We start from the raw sequence: 23546 nt of genomic DNA on the forward strand, positions 1-23546 counted from the left end.
GACTAACGATAAAGGTATCTATTGTTCAGGTGCTCATGGACATTAATATCAGAGTGATACGGTGCACCTTGATGTTGAAACACGCCTATCATGAACAACTAGAAGTACTATTTTTCTAATGTTGACCAATGTTGCACGGAAACTGGATTGAAGACTGTAAGTTGATCTTGTACAGAAAAAGCTTACAAACTGATAGAAAATTATTACTGCTGGTAAGAGAAGAGGGTGGCATGCGGTTAACACTATTGTAACCGTTGAAAACTAAAGTACTGATTTGATAATCCACTGACAGATGTGAACTCTCTATCCAGAGTCTTTTAGGCTCGTTCCATGCATGCATTGGTTAATATTGGGATGTGACTGATGCTTCATCGGTACTCCCCACGTGGAAATCTCTGAAATTTGCATTTCAAGTTGAAGCTGTTGGACGCTTATTGGTGAATTTTCTTTAACAAGGTCCAACCCCATCTCCTACAGAGCCTACATTGTAGACAAGTCATTGTTGAGAACCTTGGCTAACTTTCTGTTGTTTGAGCAACCAGATTCCATCCACGATAACGAATTTCTTACACGTATGGTTACAACTGTGCCGAAAATTCTCTCTCTCCGTTAATTCAGCTTTCAGAGGGTTATCTTCTGTTGCAACATAGGTTACATGCGTGACTGAGTTCCTGTGATGGGTGATGTTCCATCTTCATCAAATAGTCATGAAGCACAAACAGTGGTACTCTTTGCGATGGGCACAGTACAGATGTTTGTGAGTTCTCTTAATGGTAGGACCACAAACTACGACGCAGCAGACAGTTCTCTGCTATAAAACACAAAGACATTAGCAGCATGTGACTAAAAAATTAACTTCTAATGTCATCAGTCCCCTAGAACTTACAACTACTTAAACCTAACTAACCTAAGTACATCACACACATCCATGCCCGAGGCAGGATTCGAACCTGCGACCGTAGCGGTCGCGCGGTGCCAGACTGTAGCGCCTAGAACCGCTCTGCCACAGAACCCGGCTGTGACTCACACATTAATCGTGTAATACCCCAGGTAGTCTGAAATGTTCATTTCCCGCTATTGGTTTGTTATCACAAAACACTTTGTCTCAGACTATCTACCGTCAGCAGAATTTTTATCCTAAAGATTTCGGACACGCTGTACTGATTCCTGCAACATGTTGGGCAATCTCGTGACATTTAACGTAGCAACTTGTCTGGAACTGGGGCCGCATAAAAACTTCTGTCGCTCTCTGCTGTGTGGTTACCTCTGAAAGGCTGTTCAGTTGACGAAGTGGGAATTCCCACCAGGTAGCGGACTCGGTAAGGGACCCCAGGGTGTACACCTGCTTTTAGGATGCAACTGTGTGTAGGAAACACAGCATAGCGTAAAATATCGATTCCAGCGACATCAGAATGGAACAAAAGCTGCAGCTGCTTTGGTTTCATAATAATACTTTCTCAAATTTTTTTTACAGTAATTTGATGTGAAGCAGGTACAGTGGGTGCTGTTCAGTGACTATACCGCTTTCTATTCTCTCCATCCGTACTGATCTCTCCAATTCTACCTCAATAATTTCACTTACTGGTATGAACTGTGGTACCTCCTAGGTAGCTTGCAAGAGCACAGGCAATGGTTATGCGAAAATGCACCGGGGCTTTCCGTCCGCAAGACCTCTACCTCACACATGACAAGCATCCAGTTTACGCAACTAAAATACCTTGGAGCAACAGTAGACCCGAAGCTAACCTAGCAACCATTGAAAAGCCCGATATAAAGAAAAACTACAAAAACTTCTAATCATATAAACATGGGAATTAAATCTCAGCTGTGCAAATGTTACACAGACCTCGATTTACCCTCACCCACCTGTATCCTCCACCAGACGATAAATTTCACATCCCTCACACACCTAAAATACGCCTGTCGATATCCTGCAACACTGAATCGCAAGATTCCGCGCTATCTTTCACAAGAATAAGTTAAACACCCCGTCCAAGTCAATCAAGGAATGACTCCGTTTGTGTAAATCCTCAATTTTAATCCACTGTACAATGCCACATAAATCGTAGGTAATAAGACGGCACTGCACGTAAAAATATGTCTGCCATGAATCGAGCAGTACAGGGTGGTCCATTGATCGTGACCGGGCCAAATATCTCACGAAACAAGCATCCAACGAAAAAATTACAAAGAATGAAACTTGTCTAACTTGAAGGGGGAAACCAGATGGCGCTATGGTTAGCCCGCTAGATAGCGCTGCCATAGGGCAAACGGATATCAACTGCGTTTTTCAAATAGGAACCCTCGTTTTTATTATATATTCGTGTAGTACATAAAGAAATGTGAATGTTTTAGTTGGACCACTTTTTTCGCTTTGTGATATATGGTGCTGTAATAATCACAAATGTACAAGTATGTGGTTTCACGTAACATTCCGCCAGTTCGGACGGTATTAGCTTCGTGATACATTACCCGTGTTAAAATGGACCGTTTACCATTTGCGGAAAAGGTCGATATCGTGTTGATGTATGGCTGTTGTGATCAAAATGCCCAACGGGCGGGTGCTATGTATGCTGCTCGGTATCCTGGACGACATCATCCAAGTGTCCGGACCGTTCGCCGGATAGTTACGTTATTTAAGGAAACAGGAAGCGTTCAGCAACATGTGAAACGTCAACCACGACCTGCAACAAATGATGATGCCCAAGTAGGTGTTTCAGCTGCTGTCGCGGCTAATCCGCACATCAGTAGCAGACAAACTGCGCGAGAATCGGGAATCTCAAAAACGTCGGTGTTGAGAATGCTACATCAACATCGATTGCACCCGTACCATATTTCTATGCACCAGGAATTGCATGGCGACGACTTTGAACGTCGTGCACAGTTCTGCCAGTGGGCACAAGAGAAATTACGGGACGATGACAGATTTTTTGCACGCGTTCTATTTAGCGACGAAGCGTCATTCACCAACAACGGTAACGTAAACCGGCATAATATGCACTATTGGGCAACGGAAATTCCACGATGGCTGCGACAAGTGGGACATCAGCGACATTGGCGGGTTAATGTGTGGTGCGGCATTATGGGAGGAAGGGTAATTGGCCCCGATTTTATCGATAGGAATCTAAATGGTGCAATGTATGCTGATTTCCTACGTAATGTTCTATTGATGTTACAACAACATGTTACTACTGCATGACAGAATGGCGATGTACTTCCAACATGATGGATGTCCGGCACATAGGTCGCGTGCGGTTGAAGCGGTATTGAATAGCATATTTCATGACAGGTGGATTGGTCGTCGAAGCAACATACCACGGCCCGCACGTTCACCGTATCTGACGTCCCCGGATTTCTTTCTGTGGGGAAAGTTGAAGGATATTTGCTATCGTGATCCACCGACAACGCCTGACAACATGCGTCAGCGCATCGTCAATGCATGTGCGAATATTACGGAAGGCGAACTACTCGCTGTTGAGAGGAATATCGTTACACGTATTGCAAAATGCATTGAGGTTGACGGACATAATTTTGATCATTTATTGCATTAATGTGGTATTTACAGGTAATCTTGCTGTAACAGCATGCGTTCTCTGAAATGATAAGTTCATAAAGGTACATGTATCACATTGGAACAACCGAACTAAAATGTTCAAACGTACCTACGTTCTGTATTTTAATTTAAAAAACCTACCTGTTACCAACTGTTCGTCTAAAATTGTGAGCTATATGTTTGTGACTTACAGCGCCATCTATCACAAAGCGAAAAAAGTGGTTTAACTAAAACATTCATATTTCTTTACGTACTACACGAATATGTAATAAAAATGGGGGTTCCTATTTAAAAAAAAACGCAGTTGATATCCGTTTGACCCATGGCAGCGGCATCTAGCGAGCCAACCATAGCGCCATGTGGTTTCGCCCTTCAAGCTAGACAAGTTTCGTTCTTTGTAATTTTTTCGTTTGATGCTTATTTCGTGAGATATTTGTCCTGGTCACGATCAATGGACCACCCTATATATGTGGCATAGTAATAAAAGCATGTATAGATGGTGGAGAATCCACAGTGGGCCTATCTAGATAACCATCCGTATGCATTTGAGATATTTCGTAACACTATAACTCAATGCAAGAAAGTGATTTTTATAGAGCAAGAATATACACTGTCCAGTCAGATTAATGTGACCATCTGTTAAAAGTCTGAGTAACCACCTTTTGCAGCATAGAGCACTGCGTGACGTTCGGGAAGAGGGTCGGTGAGGGTCTGGAACGTACTTATAAGCCTGTGCAGTCATGCCGACTCGAATGCTGTGGCCAGCTGAGCTCGGTTTCTCGGTTGAGGATCCGTGGCACGAACGGCTCGAATGAGATGGTCCCACAGATTCACCATTGGATTTAAATCTGGGGAGTTTCGTGGTCAGGAAATACTGTAAATTGATCCTGGTGCTCGTCGAACCACGCACATACATTGCGAGATGTGTAACATGTTGCATTGTCCTGCTGCTAGATGCCATTGTGCAGAGGAAAAACAAACCACATGCAGGGGAGTTGTGTACATAGTTCCGCATAGTCAGCATGTACACAACTTTCCCAATAGAGCGCGCCCCGCTAAGCACAACAGCGCAGGCGCAGCACTCGTCCGTCTCTGCAGTACGAGATGGCGCTGTCTTAGAGACGGACCAAATTCTGCTTCCGCCGATCCGCGTATTAATATGTAACGCAGCCAGTGAGATTGCTGCAAACGTAGAACCTTTTCTCCTCGCGGATCACACTCGCGCAGTGATACCTGAATGCGCGAGGTATTATAATGAGTGTACAGACCTCCGATTAGTCAGTCTGCATTAGTCTGCATTTGTCTGCCCCAGTCTGTACCAGTCTATAGTCAAGTTTCAGTCTGTGCCTAATAAGATTACCATATTCCTGTACATAGCCATGAAGATAAATGAATAGACACTTTTGTCAAGTATCAGAGATATGTGAGAATAAGATTAACGTACCAAAACCAAAGGAACTTCAGACTGTCAATTGTAAACAGCATCCAGAATCAAGTTACGCAATGTCTATGCTTTTTATAATTTTAATAAATGTGTGTGAAAATTAATCAAGTTCTGTTTAAAGTTGGTCACCGTCAATCTGCTACTCTAAGCGTGCAAGTGGCATTTCTATCGTCTGACCTAACGGCAGAAGATAAAAACGCCACGATAAGATCACGAAACATATTGTTGACGCTCGCCTACTTCGTTAGAGCAACAAGTCAAATAATCTGATGGTGTGTGTACCGAAGGTCTTACAGTACGCACACCACAAGGGGTGGACTTGGTGAAGGACAGATGCACATTTGTGCTGATCCATTGTGTCTTCCAGAATGACGAAATCTCGAGAGTAATGGCTAAAAAACATTCTCCAGACCATAACGCTCCCTCCTCCAGCCTGTACCCTTCTGATAACCCAACAGCCGACTATCTGATGGTGCATAAACGTGGTTAATGTAAATAGCCCACGTGTCATCACCCAGAGGACTTTTAGCTGCAGTACTGGCGTGCAGATCCACCCTTCATCGCTGATTAACAGCAATCAGCATGAGTGCATGAACCAGGCGCACACTGTGGAGGCCCATAGACAGCAGCGTTCACTGATTGCTCGTAGACGGGACACTTTTGGTAGCCCCTTTGTTTATTTGGTCAGTAGCTGCTGAATAGTTGCATGTCTATTCTCCCATACAGATCTCCACAGCTATCGTTCGCCCCTGTCACCTATAGCCTGTGGTGCACCACAGTTGCGTCAGTGCTGGTTTTGGATAGCGCCATTTTGCCATTTTAGCCATGACTGCACATGAACAGCTTACAAACTTTGCTGTATCGCAAAACTTTCACCCTTGGCCCAAAAATCAATAATGGTCCCCTTTTGGATGTCAGATAAATTGCTCCGACTACGACACTGTTTTCCATGTTCCCCGACATACTTGATATACCACCACTACTAGTGCTGCCACCTACTGTGTGTGTGTGTGTGTGTGTGTGTGTGTGTGTGTGTGTGTGTGTGTGTATTACACCGGATACCTAGAAACGACAGAGAGGCTTCGTCCCACTGTAGCCCTCAATGGTTCACAACCCCACAACAGGCCACAGCAGTCCACCTACCCCTGGGCCACCCCATATCAAACCCAGGGTTACTGTGTGGCTCAGCCCCCAGTGGACCCACTCAGGAATGTCTCATACCAGACGACTGTAACCCCAAATATTTGTGTGCTAGAATAATTATGGTGTATGTCTATGTGGAAATGGTGTTTGCGCAGTAGTCGCCCACACAGTGTAACGGAGGCGGAAGAAGGGGAACCAACCCTCATTCGCCGAGGTAAATGGAAAACAGGATGGAAACCATCCACAGGATGGAAAACAGGATGGAAACCATCCACAGGTTGCCTGGCACCCTAGACCTCGACACTAATGTGCTGGCTGGATTTGTGCTGGGGACTGGCACACCTTCCCACCCGGGAAGCAGCGCGTTAGACCGCGTGGCTAGCCAGGGGGCTGTCTAATGTGCCCATTGTACATTGATGTCGAACATACGTGGTGGACACATTATTACGACTTGACCGTATATGTGGTATACTTCGTGTTTCACAATAGGTTTTACAGGCTTCTATGGGTGATAGAGGGGACCTAATTGATATTGTTTTGATAAGGAACCCAGGAAATGTACCATTTGGATATAAAGTAAGTTACCAGATCACTTTCAAGTCTCCCACTTCACAGTACATACACAAACTGAGAAGAGGGCGCCATCATCAGTCCGCAGTGCAATTTTGACATGACATACCATTTTCGTCTGACTACAATAACGGCTGCGAGAAACTGGTATGTACACAACTATGGGGGTTGACTATGGTGCTTTACAGACGCCTCACACTCTCGCCTTTGAAGAGGATGTCCTTCGACATGCAGACGACAACCTGCTGACAAGTACTCATAATGTTCCCCATGCGACATGCACCAGAGAGGTCAGGGCTCATTGTCTCCAATGTGTGCATACCGTGAAGCAGAAGATTTGAAAGCGTTTGGATCCTGAAGCTTATTTTACATCCAAACGGTCCATTCCTGGACAGTGGTTCCACATCAAAACTTCGTCTACTAAGTCCCCTCTACAACTAGAAGCTTGTAATAGGAATTTTGAAACACCGTTAAATGCAAATGCCTTTTACATAGTGATAGCACTGGTTCCCGTCAAATCACTGAAACAAAATCACTGAAGCCAAGCGCTGTTGGGCTTGGGCAGCACTTGGATGGATGACTGTCTGGGTGTAGCGAGTGCTGTTGGCGAGTGGGGTGCACTCAGGCCCTGTGAGACTAATTGAGGAACTACTTGACTGAGAAGTGGCAGCAGATGAAAACTCAGAATGGCTGGGAGTGTGGTGTGGTGATCGCATGTCCCTCCATATCTGCAATGCAGTGACCCCTATCAGCTGAAGACGCATATCTTATGTCGGTCAGTAATTTTGAACCCTGTATAATCGCAGGCAGCACATCTAGGAACCAGTGGCATATGTCACGGAGATCCAGATCAGACTACTTTGGTGTAACCAACATACTGCATGCTGATACACAGTTAAGTGACACTTTCCATTTAGAATTACATTAGTCTGAGATTTCTGTAAGGTATTCAGGGTCTGTTGCTGCAGTTTATTTTGTTATATAAATAATGTAGTTTTCTACTCTTTTTCTAATTTACAGGAACGCTTTTGCTTCTAAACAGCCAATTAGGAGGGTGATGGTAAGTAAATAGATAAATAAATACATTAATTTCAATCTTGAGAACATTGGTCTGGTACTGCACTTCTACCACCCATCCCACTATCATTTCACAAACGATCTGTTCTTTCCCAGGCTACTTTAAACTTCCATCCCCCCCCTGTTACCCATGATATCAATCACGAAATCCGCCCTTTTCCAAAATCAAGGCTCTGACCACCCTTTCATTTTGTAATTTTTTTGGGTGACCATCTAAATCCTGTCCCATTACCCTTCCACATAGTGACTGCAGAACCTTATTCATATTGCTTCCTCTCCAAACCCACCTGCATCCAAATCCCTCAACTAGAAAGCATTTCCAGGAGCCCACCGAAATGCCACCACTACAAATTTCAAACCCACACACACCACATCACGAAGTTGAAGGCCATCTTTCTCTATTCAAACCACTGTACACTTCTTACATGTTTTAATTGTTTTAATAAAAGTGTGAAGAGTGGCAACATGTCCGATAACAACGGGCCTTCCCCAACTGGGGAAATGTAACAGACAGATACTATAAAAAGAAAGGTGCTGCTCGACTCACCGGTGTAGTACTGCCTTAGAGAGGGTACCATCTCAGGCTCACAGGTGGCACCAGCTGTCCTGTTGACGGACATCGCCGACGCTCTCACAGGTGGCAGCACCAGAGGTGAGTCGCCGGACGTCGCGTTGTACTCAAACCCCTCCATCTTTCCAGAGACTCCACCTGCTACAGAAGAATGTCAGTCATAAGTCTGTTCTTGGACGGCTGAGCAAGTCAATATCTTGCTATAATTACTCTTCAGTTCTAGTTTAGCACAACACTGGATGGTATCATATCACGTAGAGGGTGTAATGAGGCCATGGCTATGTAAACAGCGTTCCTTGTAACGAATACAAAATGTAGGTTTGTTGGACACCCAACGTAGTGTTACAAGAAAAAAATACTTTACCTTAAAGTGCGTAATTTTGAAATGAAATAATTGAGTGAAATCACACAGGTCCAATACGAGTATGAGTTGAAAAGTAATGCCTCGGAATTTTTTATGTGAGAACTCTTAAAGCTTTTTAAATAAAACATAACTAATATTAACATATATTTGCAACCATCTGTCGTCGCAGGGCTTCGAATGGTAGTGTGTAACAAGATGAAGGGTAATGTAACGATGTCGGTGCATGAGAAACAGCGTGCTGTAATTGAGTTTCGAATTCGAAGAGGTTGCCCACATATGGGTCAACTTCTGCTTCAGAATGACAATGCCATACTATACACGAGCAGTGTGAAATGTGCAACAGTCCGACGCCTTGGGGCCACTGTCATCTACCATCCTCCATACAGTCCCGACTTGGCCCATCCGATTTTTATCTGTTTCCAAAACTTAAAAAAACACTTTCGAGAACATGTATTTGACAATGATAAAGTGCTGCTAACAAAGATGACGTTGTGGCTCCATCAACAAAGTCAAACGTTCCACAGTGACGGTATCAAGAAGCTGGTATCTTGGTGAGAGAACTGTATTCATCGCCAGGGTGGCTTTGTTGAGAAATAAATGTGCAGAAGTGAAGAGTAAAGATGCAGAATATTAATAACTTCTGTTTTACTTAAAAAGCTTTAAGAGTTTCCACAAAAAAATTCGAAGGCTTTTCAGCACACCCTCGTAAACAGCTCACCAATGTCATGACTTAAGACAACGGTGGATGGCCACATGACCTCCTCATACCAGTTCCACAGAAGGCACAGAGCCTGCTGTATTTTCTTGTATGACCTTATATGAGGGCACTCGATAAGTAATGCAACATATTTTTTCTCGGCTAGTTTCGGTTGAAAAAACGCAGAATTTCTTATGGGACATCATGGAATATTCCCGCTTCAGCCACTACAGTTTCATTAAGTTCCGATTGGTGGTGGTGAGATACACAGCCTTCAAAATGGTGTTTGTAATGGAGGTGCATTACAGCCAGAGCGCTACCACTGAGTTTCTTTTTACCGAAAACCAGAGCATCACAGATATTCATAGGCGCTTGCAGAATGCCTAAGGAGTCCTAGCAATGACAAAAGCGGGGTGAGCCGATGGAGGATGCGACTGTCATCATGGCAAGAAGGTCGCACAAACTTGTCCCATCTCATCCTCGCAGAACAGCCGCATACTCCTATGACTCCTGCAATGCTGACACGTGCGGACTCACTCATTCGAGGTGATCGACAGATAATCTCACTCCTCACTGTACAACTGGATGTTTCTGTTGGCAGCGCTGACAAACTCGTCCACCAGTGGGGGTATTCAAACGCGCGTGCCCGATAGAATCCTGGCCAACTAATAGAGGACCATGAAGAGCAACAAAGGACCATCTGTGCGGAACTGCTAGGACGCTGATCGCGCCATTTGTTTGTCGAACATCGTCATAACTGACGGAACACCGGTTCATTACTTCGAACTGGAAACCACACCATCTCTCCTTCAACGAAAAAGTTTAAAGCCGCAACCTTAGGCGGTAAGGTTATGGCGACGGTCTTCAGCGACTTTGGAGGGGTTATTCTGTTTGATGCCCTCCCTCACAGTGAAACGATCAACTCTGAAGCGTATTTAGCTACCTTCTGGAAACTGAAGGAACAACTTCAGCGTGCTCGTCGCTGCAAAAATTAGAACTAACTCCTCTATGACAACGCAAGGTGTCACACAGCTCTGTGCACCCGCTCACAAAATCATCATTGGACTGCTCTGTGCACCCGCTCACAAAACAACATTGGACTGCTGTTCCTCGTCCAACCTACACCACAGATACCGCACCTTCCGACGTCCATCTGTTTGGCTCACAAAACATCATTGGACTGCTGTTCCTCGTCCAACCTACACAACGGATATCGCACCTTCCGGCGTCCATCTGTTTGGCTCACAAAACATCATTGCTGTTTCTTGTCCAACCTACACCTCAGATACCGCACCTTCTGACGTCCAGCTGTTTGGTTCACAAAACATCATTGGTCTGCTGTTCCTCACCCAACCTACATCGCGGATACCGCACCTACCGACGTCCATCTGTTTGGCCCTCGAAAGGGGCACTCTGCTGGAAACAGAACGTGGATGGATTGGTGGAGTAAGACGGTGGCCCCGACGTCGACCAGCAGAGTGGTATCATGAGAGCATATAGACCAACCCAGAGATGTGACTTAAGGCCATTGCAATGATTGGAGATTATGAAACTTCCTGGCAGATTAAAACTGTGTGCCGGACCGAGACTCGACCTCGGGACCTTTGCCTTTCGCGGGCAAGTGCTCTACCAACGGAGCTACCCAAGCACGACTCACGCCCCGTCCTCACAGCTTTAGTTCTGCCAGCACCTCGTCTCCTACCTTCCAAACTTTACAGAAGCTTTCCTGCGTACCTTGCAGAACTAGCACTCCTGAAAGAAAGGATATTGCGGAGACATGGCTTAGCCACAGCCTGGGGGACGTTTCCAGAATGAGATTATCACTCTGCAGCGAAATGAGCACTGATATGAAACTTCCTGGCAGATTATGTTGGAAAATATGGTTTTGTAGCCAAACGAGTGTGGAGTAATATGGTCTATTGGATTACTGAAATAAACCAATCTGCTTCCAGAAAAACTGTGATGCATCGCTTACTGAACGACACTCATATGTATCTATATTACTTAACCACGAAAGGGTCATCCAGTCCTAATTGAAGATTGCCTGTCTCACGGCTTCTAGTAGCAAGAAAATTTGGCTTCCAGTATTTCATATAATTAGTGAGGTAATGAAAAATTTAAATTACTGTCTTAATCTGCTTGTATGTTGTATGTTAACTGGGACCTAGAAACGACGGAGAGGCTCTGTCCCCACTGCAGCCGCAAGGGTCCACAACCACACGACTACTACCGCAGTCCACCCCTCCACCGCCCCACACCGAACCCAGGGTTATTGGGTGGTTCGCTGGACACCCACCCCCTCCCCCCACAGGGAACGTCATACATCGGACAAGTGTAGCCCCTACGTTTGCATGGTAGAGTAATGGTGGTGTACGCGTACGTGGAGAACTTGTTTGCGCAAGAATCGCCAACATAGTGTACTTGAGGCAGAATAAGGGGAACCACACCGGATTCGCCGAGGCAGATGTAAAACCACCTAAAAACCACACACAGACTGGCCGGCTCACAGGACCTCCACACAAGTCCGCCGGGCGGATTCGTGCCGGGGACCAGGCGCTCCTTCCCGCTCCGGAAAGCCGTGCGTTAGACCGCTCGGCTAACCGGGCGGGCCCCATAATCTGCTTACTAAGGGGTACTACCTTCCTTTAAAGGTTAAACACACAACGTCAAGTCTTAAATTAAGAAACTGTGCATGTCTTGAGGCAGTTTAACTCCTAGCGCGCAAATTACCTAGACTATATAGTATTTGAAACGAGAGCACTTAGCGACTTCCAACAGACTTTGCACATCATCTCAAACCATTTCGAAACTGACACGCCACCTCCTCCTCCTCCTCCTCCTCCTCCTCCTCTCATACAGAAAATAATAAAAGGAAAAAGCCGGCCGGTGTGGCCGAGCGGTTCTAGGCGCTTCAGTCTTGAACCGCGCGACCGCTACGGCCGCAGGTTCGAATCCTGCCTCGGGCATGGATGTGTGTGATGTCCTTAGATTAGTTAGGTTTAAGTAGTTCTAAGTTCTAGTGGACTGATGACCTCAGATGTTAAGTCCCATAGTGCTCAGAGCCAATGAAAGGAAAACAACTTTATTGCTCACCACATTTTCGCTATTGATCCAGTAAAATTTCAGCGTCAGGCGGGACATTTCAGTTTATTTCTTGCTTACTAACGACTATTTTTGAAGCACATTTTTCAGATACTATCCACGTATTCCACTGAATGTACCTGAAAAACTGTATCATTGTACGACATATACTTCAGGAGGTACGTCGTCATAAATATTGAAATGCGTGAAAAACTAGCCTTTCTTAAAATGGAGCGATTCAACTATTTATAGAATCTGGGGTGAGGGGTTAGTGGTCCTGACTACAATGAAACATACATTTAAGCTTTCCAGCTACCGCCCTTATTACACATTATTGTATGAAATCGGGACTAGTTTCGTTTTTCTGATCTTCAGGAAGTATGTGCCTATGATTTTGACGTTACTTACTCGAAAGGAGAAGTTACATAAACCTGTATTACGTGAAATATCGTGTTGATAGGGGAAGGAGGACGAAGAGTTGAAGTAAATCGAGAGTCCATACTTTTGTTCCGTCGTCCCCCTTCCTTCACCAACCGACTTCTGTTAGTCAGTGACGTAATCACAGAAGTGGTGTGCTGACGCACGCAAAAATCGATGGTATTTAAAAGGTCGATAAGTGTCCGACTTCTGTCGTCTGCAGTCTCTTTGAATCCTAACCTACACTTACATCCCAATTAGTTTGTTTCCATGAAACATAACATGTACTTCAAATATTTCTGACTGCAATGAGTTAATGCCCTTATAAATCTGAGGCGTCTATTACCAATCGTTCTATACATTTGAAAGCGTAGGTAAAACTGAATGAAACAAAATTTACGTCTTTAGATCACTGTTTTGGACTTAAGCAAATTTTTGCTGCTATTAGATGGAATGCAGAAATACAGAAAACTAACAGTGACATAGATTGTAATGAGGCTGCTCCATTAGTATACCTTAATTGCGGCTATCTGCACATGACTGACTGCATCATTTTGACTACATCGCCTACAAGAGTAAGTATGCTGTTACAGACGTTTGAAGCTCACTTACTGTTTCAGTTTTGTAAGTTTCCAGGCCGTTTGACGATCTCATACACTGGAGCACCAAAGAAACTGGTGTAGGCATGCGTATTAAAATACCGAGAGATGTAAACAGGCAGATGACGGCGCTGTGGTCGGCAACCCCTATATGAGATAACAAGTGTTTGGCTTACAGCTGCTACAATGGCAGGTTATCAAGATTTAAATGAGTCTGAACGTGTGTTATTGCCGGCGCAATAGCGACGGGACACAGCATCTCCGAGGTAGCAATAAAGTGGGAATTTTCCCTTACAACCATTCCACGAGTGTACCATCAGTATCAGGAATCCGGTAAAACATCAAATCTCCGTCATCACTGCGGCCGACAAAATATCGTGCAAGAACGGGACCGATGACGACTGAAGACAATCGTTCAACGTGACAGAAGGGCAATCCTTCCCCCAATTGTTGCTGACTTCAATGCTGGACCGTCAGTAAGTGTCAACTTGTGAACCACTCAACGAAACGTCATCAATATGGGCTTTCGGAGCCGAAGGCCCACTCGGGTATCCTTGATGGATGCACGAGACAAAGCTTTACGCCTCGCCTGGGCCCTTCAACACCGACATTGGACTGTTGATGACTGGAAACATGTTGCCTGGTCGGACGAGTCTCGATTCAAATTTTATCGAGCAGATGGGCGTGTACGGGTATGGAGACAACCTCATGAACCCATGGACCCCGCATTCAGCAGGGGACTCTTCAGGCTGGAGAAGGCTCTGTAACTGTGTGGGGCGTGAGCAGTTAGAGTTATACGGGACACCTGATACGTGCAGATACGACTCTGACAGGTGACATTTACGTATGCATCCTGTCCAATCACCTGCATCCATTCACGTCCATTGTGCATTCCGACGGACTTGGGCAAGTCCAGTAGGACAATGCTACACCCCACTCGTCCATAATTGCTACAGAGTGGCCCCAGGAACACTGTCCCGAGTTTAAACAGTTCTGCTGGCCACCAAACTTCCCAGACACGAACATTACTGAGCATATCTGTGATGCATTGCAACGTGCGGTACAGAAGAGATCTATACCCCGTCGCACTCTTAAGGATTTATGGACAGCCCTGCAGGATTCATGGAGTCCGTTCCCTCCAGCACTACCTCAGACATTAGTCGACTCCATGCCATGTCGTGTTGCGGCATTTCTGCGTGCTTGCGGGGAATCTACACGATATCAGGCAGGTGTACCACTTTCTTTGGCTCTCCAGTGTATTTCCTTTATTGGCTCATGAATATTTCTGAGCTGTGGTGTCGTAATTATTTGGCATCAGAGACTTTTGGACAGCATTTCCGGGCAACGTACTGCACGTATCAACGTGTTCCTCATACAACCGTGTGTCTATGTGAGATGTGTTCTCCCGATCAGCTACTTCCGCTGATCATGAAATTGAAATCCATGATTCATATCGAATTCGCTACGTCTGGAACTAGTAAAAGATCCTTACGATAATCTTATCTGCCGTCAGCTTACATAGACAAACACAACATTGTAATTTTCACTCGAGTTAGCCATCGCTCTTTGCAACTCCGTTCACTTGCTGAAACGAAAATTCACAGGGTGTGCCAAAATAATCTTTAGAACTTCACGTTTATTTCAGAAATGGCGATGGTATAAAGGGGCAGGAGGTTCACAACCCATTGAGACTTGAGAGAGAGAGAGAGAGAGAGAGAGAGAGAGAGAGAGAGAGAGAGAGAGACGGACGAAAACTGACACCCAGATCCAGCGCAACTTTTAACCACCACCATCCACGAAGAATAGGTTGCTACATAAGAGACTGAAGCTTCATGCCTGCAAGATGAAGCATCATCCTGAGGACAGGCCAAAAGCCAGAGCATTTGCAATTGAGAATCTGAGTCGGACTTTCTGAGAAGGTGACGTTCACGGACGATGCTTGCTTTCATGTGTCCGGTAAGCTAAACCGAACAGTGTGAGGGTACAGGATTTTGCCAATCCCCAATTTAGCGCCAAAATTGTGCGCTACAGTTGACATATAATTTAAGTAATCGATCCGGGGTTCGATTCCCGGCGGGATCAGGGATTTTCTCTGCCTCGTGATGACTGGGTGTTGTGTGATGTCCTTAGGTTAGTTAGGTTTAAGTGGTTTAAGCTCTAGGGGACTGGTGACCATAGATGTTAAGTCCCATAGTGCTCAGAGCCATTTGAACCATTTTAAGTAATCGAATGTAGATTATGGAAGCGAAGTCGATCTCAAAAACCTTCTGATTTTGATCTACCTTTTGGTCGCATACCACGAAAAGGACTGCAGCGCTTCGTAGAAGCTCAGTTTACTGCAGGTCCGTGGTGTACTTTAAAAGTTTTAGTACTACCAATGGATGCAGAGCAATTTGTGGCGTATTGCTAAGCCGTTGTGTAAGGGCTCTCATGGATATATCGCCGTGAAGGAAGTTCTTCGTTGCTGCGGGTCGAATGGTGCTGGGCGGCGGCATTTGGTGGCTCGCCAAAAGTGGAGTACGATCAATGCTAAGCCCCTTTACTTGGTGTCACATTGGGAAGGCGTTATGTGCTGACAGTAAGTTATTGCTGTGGTTGAACGGAATTCACCTTTACTTCTGCACGGTGTGGGTGACCATCTACAAGTCTGTCTACACACACACACACACACACACGCACACAACCTTTGACATGAATTATTAATGTCAGACATAGCCATAACAGTTTAGAAAGCGTCATTTTTGCGTAAATGTTTTGCCTACAATAAGTCGTATATAGATGCAGGTGGCAAACTGATACGAAAAACAGTCACTGTAAAAACATAATACAGCAAGAAAACCACACCACGTGGTAAGAAGATATGAATACACAGTTTTATGTGCTCTTCAAAAACCTGTAATTACCATTTAGAAACTATATTTGCATATTTTTAAACAGTAAATAACACTCCTCACGTTTAACAGCCATAATAATAAAAACCCCACCGATGATGCTGCAGCTGCAGTGAAGCATGTCAGTGACAAAAAACAAAATTGTATTTTGCTAAAGACGAATTCCACTCAAAAACACACAATTCACGTACACTACTGGCCATTAAAATTGCTACACCACGAAGATGATGTGCTGCAGACGCGAAATTTAACCGATAGGAAGAAGATGCTGTGATACGCAAATGATTAGCTTTTCAGAGCATTCATTCACACAAGGTTGGCGCCGGTGGCGACACCTACAACGTGCTGACATCAGGAAAGTTTCCAACCGATTTCTCATACACAAACATCAGTTGACCGGCGTTGACTGGTGAAACGTTGTTGTGATGGCTCGTGTAAGGACGCGAAATGCGTACCATCACGTTTCCGACTTTGATAAAGGTCGGATTGTAGCCTATCGCGATTGCGGTTTATCGTATCGTCACATTACTGCTCGCGTTGGTCGAGATCCAATGACTGTTAGCAGAATATGGAATCGGTGGGTTCAGGACGGTAATACGGAACGCCGTGCTGGATCCCAACGGCCTCGTATCACTGGCAGTCGAGATGACAGGCATCGTATCCCCATGGCTGCAATGGATCGTGCAGCCACGTCTCGATCCTTGAGTCAACAGATGGGGACGTTTGCAAGACAACAAACATCTGCACGAACAGTTCGACGACGTTTGCAGCAGCATGGACTATCAGCTCGGAGGCCGTGGCTGCAGTTAGCTTTGACGCTGCATCACAGACAGGAACGCCTGCGATGGTGTACTCAACGACGGACCTGGGTGCACGAATGGCAAAACGTAATTTTTTCGGATGAATCCAGGTTCTGTGTACAGCATCATGATGGTCACATCCGTGTTTGTCGACATCGCGGTGAACGCACATTGGAAGCGCGTATTCGTCATCGCCATACTGGCGTATCACCCGGCGTGGTGGTATGGGGAACCATTGGTTACACGCTCGGTCCTCTCTTGTTCACAATTACGGCACTTTGAACACATTTCAGATGTGTTACGACCCGTGGCTCTACCCTTCATTCGATCCCTGCGAAACCTTACATTTCAGCAGGATAATGCACGACCGCATGTTGCAGGTCCTGTACGGGCCTTTCTGGATACAGAAAGCCATCCAAGCTGTGTTTGACTCAATGCCCAGGCGTATCATGGCCGTCCGTTATTACGGCCAGAGGTGGTTGTTCTGGGTACTGATTTCTCAGGATCTATGCACCCAAATTGCGTGAAAATGTAATCACATGTCAGTTCTAGTATAGTATATTTGTCCAATGAATACCCGTTTATCATCTGCATTTCTTCTTGGTGTAGCAATTTTAATGGCCAGTAGTGTAGATGTCTGTATTTGAGAGAAGGTGTATAGTTGAGCTTAGAGAGAAACCGATTGAAGTAGTCGGCGAATTAGTCTACATTTGAATAGGAGCGATGCCAGTATTCGACGATGTTGACAGGAATGGGTGAACCATGGCCGAACGCAGCGTCAAAAAAAGAAGCGACCGAACTAGAGAGATGACAGAATACGAGGACCGAGCAATCGTCAGAGAGGCACTCAGAGCCCCGAATTCACCATTATCACGGATACGACAGCCAATTCGTGTTTCAGTGAACACAGCGACCATTAATAGGTGGATCACATAAAGGAGGCTGAGCTCACAGCGACCTTTACCCCAACTACCATTGACCTGTGTACACGAACAAGCACGTCTGCAGTGGTGTCGTACACATTCGGCCTGGAACCTTATCCACAGTAGAACTGTCTTTAGTGATGAGCCCCACTTTGAACTGAGCGCCGATGGCCAGAGAAGACGTGTCTCGAGACACAGCAGCAGGATACCAACCTGAATGAGCAACCGCCTTACAGTCCGACAGCTAGGAGTGATGTTCTGTTATGGCATTTCTTTCTATAGCAGGACTCCTTTGGTTGTCATCCGCGGCACCCTCACAGCACAAGGTTGATTTTTTTTGTGGTTTTAGAGCGCACAAGTACAGTGGTCATTAGCGCCCAGACTAAATTATGAGTGCACTGCGAGGCACAAGGTTAAAACAGCAACTAAAAAGGATAACACTATAAAAGGCACATCAACAGGCAAGGGATTAAAAGAAAACAGTATAATCAAATGTCCTTAGACAGGTTTGTCAAGTGGATAAAACGAAGAACGCGAGCAGCTGCTCCTGGGCCATCCGCTAAAATGGCATCCAGAGTACATGGCAGGCCAAGATCAAGACGCAGTGTGTTAAAATCCGGACAGGACGTTATAATGTGGCGGACCGTCAGCAATTGCCCACATGGGCAGAACGGCGCCGGCGCAGCCGTCAGCAGATGGCGGTGGCTGAACCGGCAGTGTCCAATCCGTAACCGGGCCAAAACGACCTCCGCCCGCCGAGAAGGGCGTGAAGAGGTCGTCCAAGCCGTGGGAAGAGGTTTCAAGGCCCGAAGCTTGTTGTCCGTAAGTGCAGCCCAATCGGCATGCCACAGCGATAAAATGCGCCGACAAATGATCCTGCTAAAATCAGATTAAGGCATACAACAAGAAGCGGTCCGAGGCTGGAGGACCGCAGCTTTGGCTACGGCATCTGCAGTTTCGTTCCCAGGGATACCGACATGGCCAGGAACCCACATAAAGGTAACCCGAGCACCGTCGTCCGCCAGCTGCTGAAGAGAGCGTTGGATCCGGTGCACGAAAGGGTGAACCGGATACGGATCACTGAGGCTCTGGATGGCGCTCAGGGAATCAGAGCAGATGACATAAGCAGAATGTCGGTGGCGGCGGATGTAAAGAACAGCCTGGTAGAGGGCAAATAGCTCAGCTGTGAAGACCGAACAATGGCCATGGAGCCGGTATTTGAAACTGTGTGCCCCGACAATAAAAGAATACCCGACACCATTATTGGCCTTAGAGCCATCTGTATAAATGAAGATCGTATTAATGAACTTCGAACGAAGTTCGACAAACCGGGAGCGGTATACCGAAGCTAGGGTAACCTCCTTTGGGAGCGAGCTGAGGTCAAGGTGAACGCGAACCTGAGCCTGGAGCCAAGGTGGTGTTTGGCTTTCGCCCACTCGAAAGGTTGCAGGGAGTGAAAAATCAAGGTGTTGAAGGAGGCGACGAAAGCGAACTCCAGGGGGTAGCAGGGCAGAGACCTACAACCCGTATTGATGGTCGAGACAGTCGTCAAAAAAGGAAGGAGAAGACGGGTGGTCGGGCATTGACAATAGCCGACAGGCATACCGACAAAGCAGTATATCGCGCCGGTAGGTTAGTGGTAATTCACCGGCTTCAGCATGAAGACTCTCGTCGGGACTAGTATAGAACGCTTCGATCGCAAGACGTAACATCCGATGTTGTATAGAGTTGAGGCGACGTAAGATGGACGGCCGTGCAGAGGAGTATACAAAACTCCCATAATCCGGCTTTGAGCGGACGATCGACCGATAAAGGCGAAGTAGGAACAACACAGAGATACGTCGACAATATCCTACGTCCCGTTTTGTTGCCCTTCATGGCAAGCCATCCTGGCCTTAAGTATCAGCAATATAATGTACGCCCGCACACGGCGAGAGTTTCTCTTGCTTGTCTTCGTGCTTGCAAAACTCTTGGTGAGCAAGGTCGCCAGATCTCTCCCAACTGAGAACATCCGGAGCATTATGGACAGAGCTTTCAAACAGAGTTTTGACGATCTAACGCGCATGTTGGAAAGAATTTTTCACGATATTCCTTAGAACATCATCTAACAACTATCTCAATCATTGCCAAACCGAATAACTGCTTGCGTAAGGAAGGGCCAGAGATGGACCAACGCGTTGTTTAGTTACTCAATTTATGAATCTCTTTCTGTTGATTAAATCATCCAGTTTCTCTGAGTTCATTCCGATATTTCCTCCATGGGGCTTCGTTTTTTGGCTGTTATGGACACTCCATTTCCTTCCTATATGTTAAACGCGCACCTTGAACTATTGTATTGAAACTTCTGAAGTGTATTTACCTGACAGAATGAACAACATAAAATTTTCATAATTTATTTCATCGTATGATGAAGGCGTGTAGCTGAGTCATTCATGATTGAAGTAATGAAAACTGCACCAGTTATTTTTTGCTGCTGAGCACAACGCGTTTAGAGAATTTATTCTCATTTTCAAGCGCTTTTGTGTATTTTCTTACATGAATATCTTTAGTGATTCCAGAATGAGATTTTCACTCTGCAGCGGAGTGTGCCCTGATATGAAAATTCACGGGGCGTGAGTCGTGCTTGGGTAGCTCAGTTGGTAGAGCACTTGCCTGCGAAAGGCAAAGGTCCCGAGTTCGAGTCTCGGTCCGGCACAGTTTTAATATGCCAGGAAGTTTCATCTTTAGTGATGATTGCATGTGTGCTTTTCTACCTCGCCTGCGTCTTTTCGAAGTGAGACTGCAATCGTGAAGTCGGCAAAATGAATGAGATTTTTTTTCTTTTTTTAAAGCTAATGTTACAAATAGTAATTTGGTTTGTTTATTTACAAATATTGTGCGTCCTCCATTATACAGAATATTGCAAACATGCAAATCATCACTGACAATGTTTGTTTACAAAACATGGTACAAAGGTATTATGACACTATGGCTTCACAAAAAGTTTGTATACAGTCAGAGGTGTTACAATATTTTGGATTACATTATATATAGATAATAAAATACCTTTTTTACCCTTATTCACTACTAAATTATCGATTGTACTTTATTTTTATTTTATCTTTTTCCCAATGATGAAATGTACATATTTATGAAAATTGTCACAGTTATGCAAGAGACACATTTGACAAACTTGACAAGGCGGCCGAGGTGGCCGAGCGGTTCTAGGCGCTACAGTCTGGAACCGCGCGACCGCTACGGTCGCAGGTTCGAATCCTGCCTCGGGCATGGATGTTTGTGATGTCCTTAGGTTAGTTAGGTTTAATTAGTTCTAAGTTCTAGGGGACTGATGACCTCAGAAGTTGAGTCCCATAGTGCTCAGAGCCATTTAATTTTTTTTAAAAAAACTTGACAGTTAATTAGTTCATTTCTTCAAATGTTTGTTCTGCATATGAAAACAGTGATAATTTTCATAAACATGTAGATTTCCTCAACAGTGGTAAAAAATACATTTTATTATCTACAATGTTGTATATAGTTACTGCAATGAAGTCTATGAGCATAAATGTAATTTCGGGACTATTCCAGGCACTGATTTAAAGCATACATTATCTGATAAAAACTAACAGGACACCGCTATGTCGTACGGGATTGATGATTAGATGTCACTAGAGGTGGATCTGCCAGAAGGAGGCAGAAGTTTTGTGTTAACAGTAGAACAGAAGTAACAGCAGAACGGGTGGGTCAGGAGAGGTCAGCGACTTCGTATGTGGACTAGCCATTGGATGTAACCAGAGTAAAAAATCTATCAGCGACATTTCAGCCCTTCTAAAGCTGCACGAGACGACTGTTGGTGATGTGGCTGTGAAGAGGAAATGTGAAAGAACCACAGCTAAACGAAAACCACACAGACCTCATGTAATGTCAGACAGAGAACGTCGACCATTACAACGGTGGGTGGTTCTAAAATACCGCGTAAAATCAGCGGAAGGGATCACTCATGAGCTCCAAAGAATTGGCAGGAATCCAGGTACCATAGTGACTCTCCGTAAGCAGTTAAAGAGAATGAAGTGCAGTGTTCGAGCAGTTCGTCATAAGCCACACTTTTAGGTATTCAGTGATTGGAGACACTTATTATATGGAGACTCGCGTAACTGACCAGTGGATGACTGGAAACGAGTTATCTAGAGTAATGAATCACGCTATACTCTGTGGCAATCGATGGAAAGGTTTGATTTCGTCGAATGGCTGGAGAACGTTATCTGCCACCATGTGTAGTGCCGAAAGTGAAATATGGAGGATGTCGTGTTATGGTGTTTTTCGTTGTTAGGGTGTCGTCCCCTATCGTGCTTAAGAAAACGCTAAATGCAGGACATGAACACATTTTGCAGCATTGTGTAAAGGACCAGGTCGGAGACGACGAGTGCGTCAAATGACAATGCACCATGTCATAAAGCAGTATGTGTGAGGTAATGGCTTATGGACAGTAACGTTCCTGGGAATGGATGACCTGGCCTGACTCCCGGCATGAGCCTAATGGAACACATTTTGGAATGAGCTAGACCGTCGATTTCTCACCAGACCCCAGCGTCCATCATCATTACCTTCTCTGTTTTCGGATTTTGAGGAGTAATGGGCCGCCACACCTCCACAGACAATCAGACATTCTGTAGGGAGCACATTATACTCATGTGGGAGCGATCTAGAAGCTTGTAAAACAATAAACTAGAAGCAAAATCGCAGGAATTCTTTTTTATTCCATGATTACCACTTTCGGCGAAACTAAAGCCGCCATCATCGGACCTAGGGAGGACAGAAAACACTATAAAAGTGTGTACATGTGTACATATAAAATTAATTACATACCTTGGGACAAATACAGGTTACGACATCAAGGCAAACAATGGTGATATTAATAGTTGCCTATAACACGCGGGGGGGGGGGGGGGGGGTGGGGGTGGTTGCCTTTCGCCCTAAAATAGGACATTCTCCGCACATTCATAAAAGAGTTGACTGCGTTTCCATGGTTCACTGTTGCTTCAAAGGGCTTTGTAGGACCTCGTCAAAAATACTAAAGAAATTATGGTCTGCAGATTCGAGTTGATCATTAAGCAGTGAGTTAGGGTATCTTTCTTGTTTCCATAAATTTGAATGTTTTCTGGAATGTCAAGCTTTTACTTTGGGGGCCCTATGCAAAATCTCCATGCCTCGGCGTATATCTAACACTTTATGCTTAGACGCCCGCATATGGTCTGCAAATGCAGTCTTCTTATGTGCATTTGTGTGTTCTCGAAAACGTGTAAAATCGACCTTCCTGTCTGTCGACATAGAACCCTTCGCACTCACCGCATTGTAGTTTATAAACCCCTGTGCTTTTGTATTTATCTGCTTGGCTTTCTACAGTATGTCTAAGTTTCGAGCGTAGGTTACTTTTTGT

General features: G+C 45.2%; 1 protein-coding gene across 2 annotated transcripts in view; it reads right to left on the reverse strand.

Moving 5' to 3' along the window:
* LOC124551138 (organic solute transporter alpha-like protein) overlaps positions 1 to 23546 on the reverse strand; it is a 293236-nt gene that overhangs the window by 155409 nt on the left and 114281 nt on the right. The window contains exon 2 of one of the 2 annotated variants that reach the window (XM_047126101.1): positions 8335 to 8496. In XM_047126101.1, the coding sequence (XP_046982057.1) occupies positions 8335 to 8479 (145 nt within the window). In that variant the 5' untranslated portion in view covers positions 8480 to 8496. Of the gene's footprint in view, positions 1 to 8334; positions 8500 to 23546 lie in introns of both variants that reach the window. The other variant, XM_047126100.1, reaches the window with a different exon arrangement.

This window comes from Schistocerca americana, chromosome 9 (genome assembly GCF_021461395.2).
Source record: "Schistocerca americana isolate TAMUIC-IGC-003095 chromosome 9, iqSchAmer2.1, whole genome shotgun sequence".
In the NCBI taxonomy this organism is placed as follows: domain Eukaryota; kingdom Metazoa; phylum Arthropoda; class Insecta; order Orthoptera; family Acrididae; genus Schistocerca; species Schistocerca americana.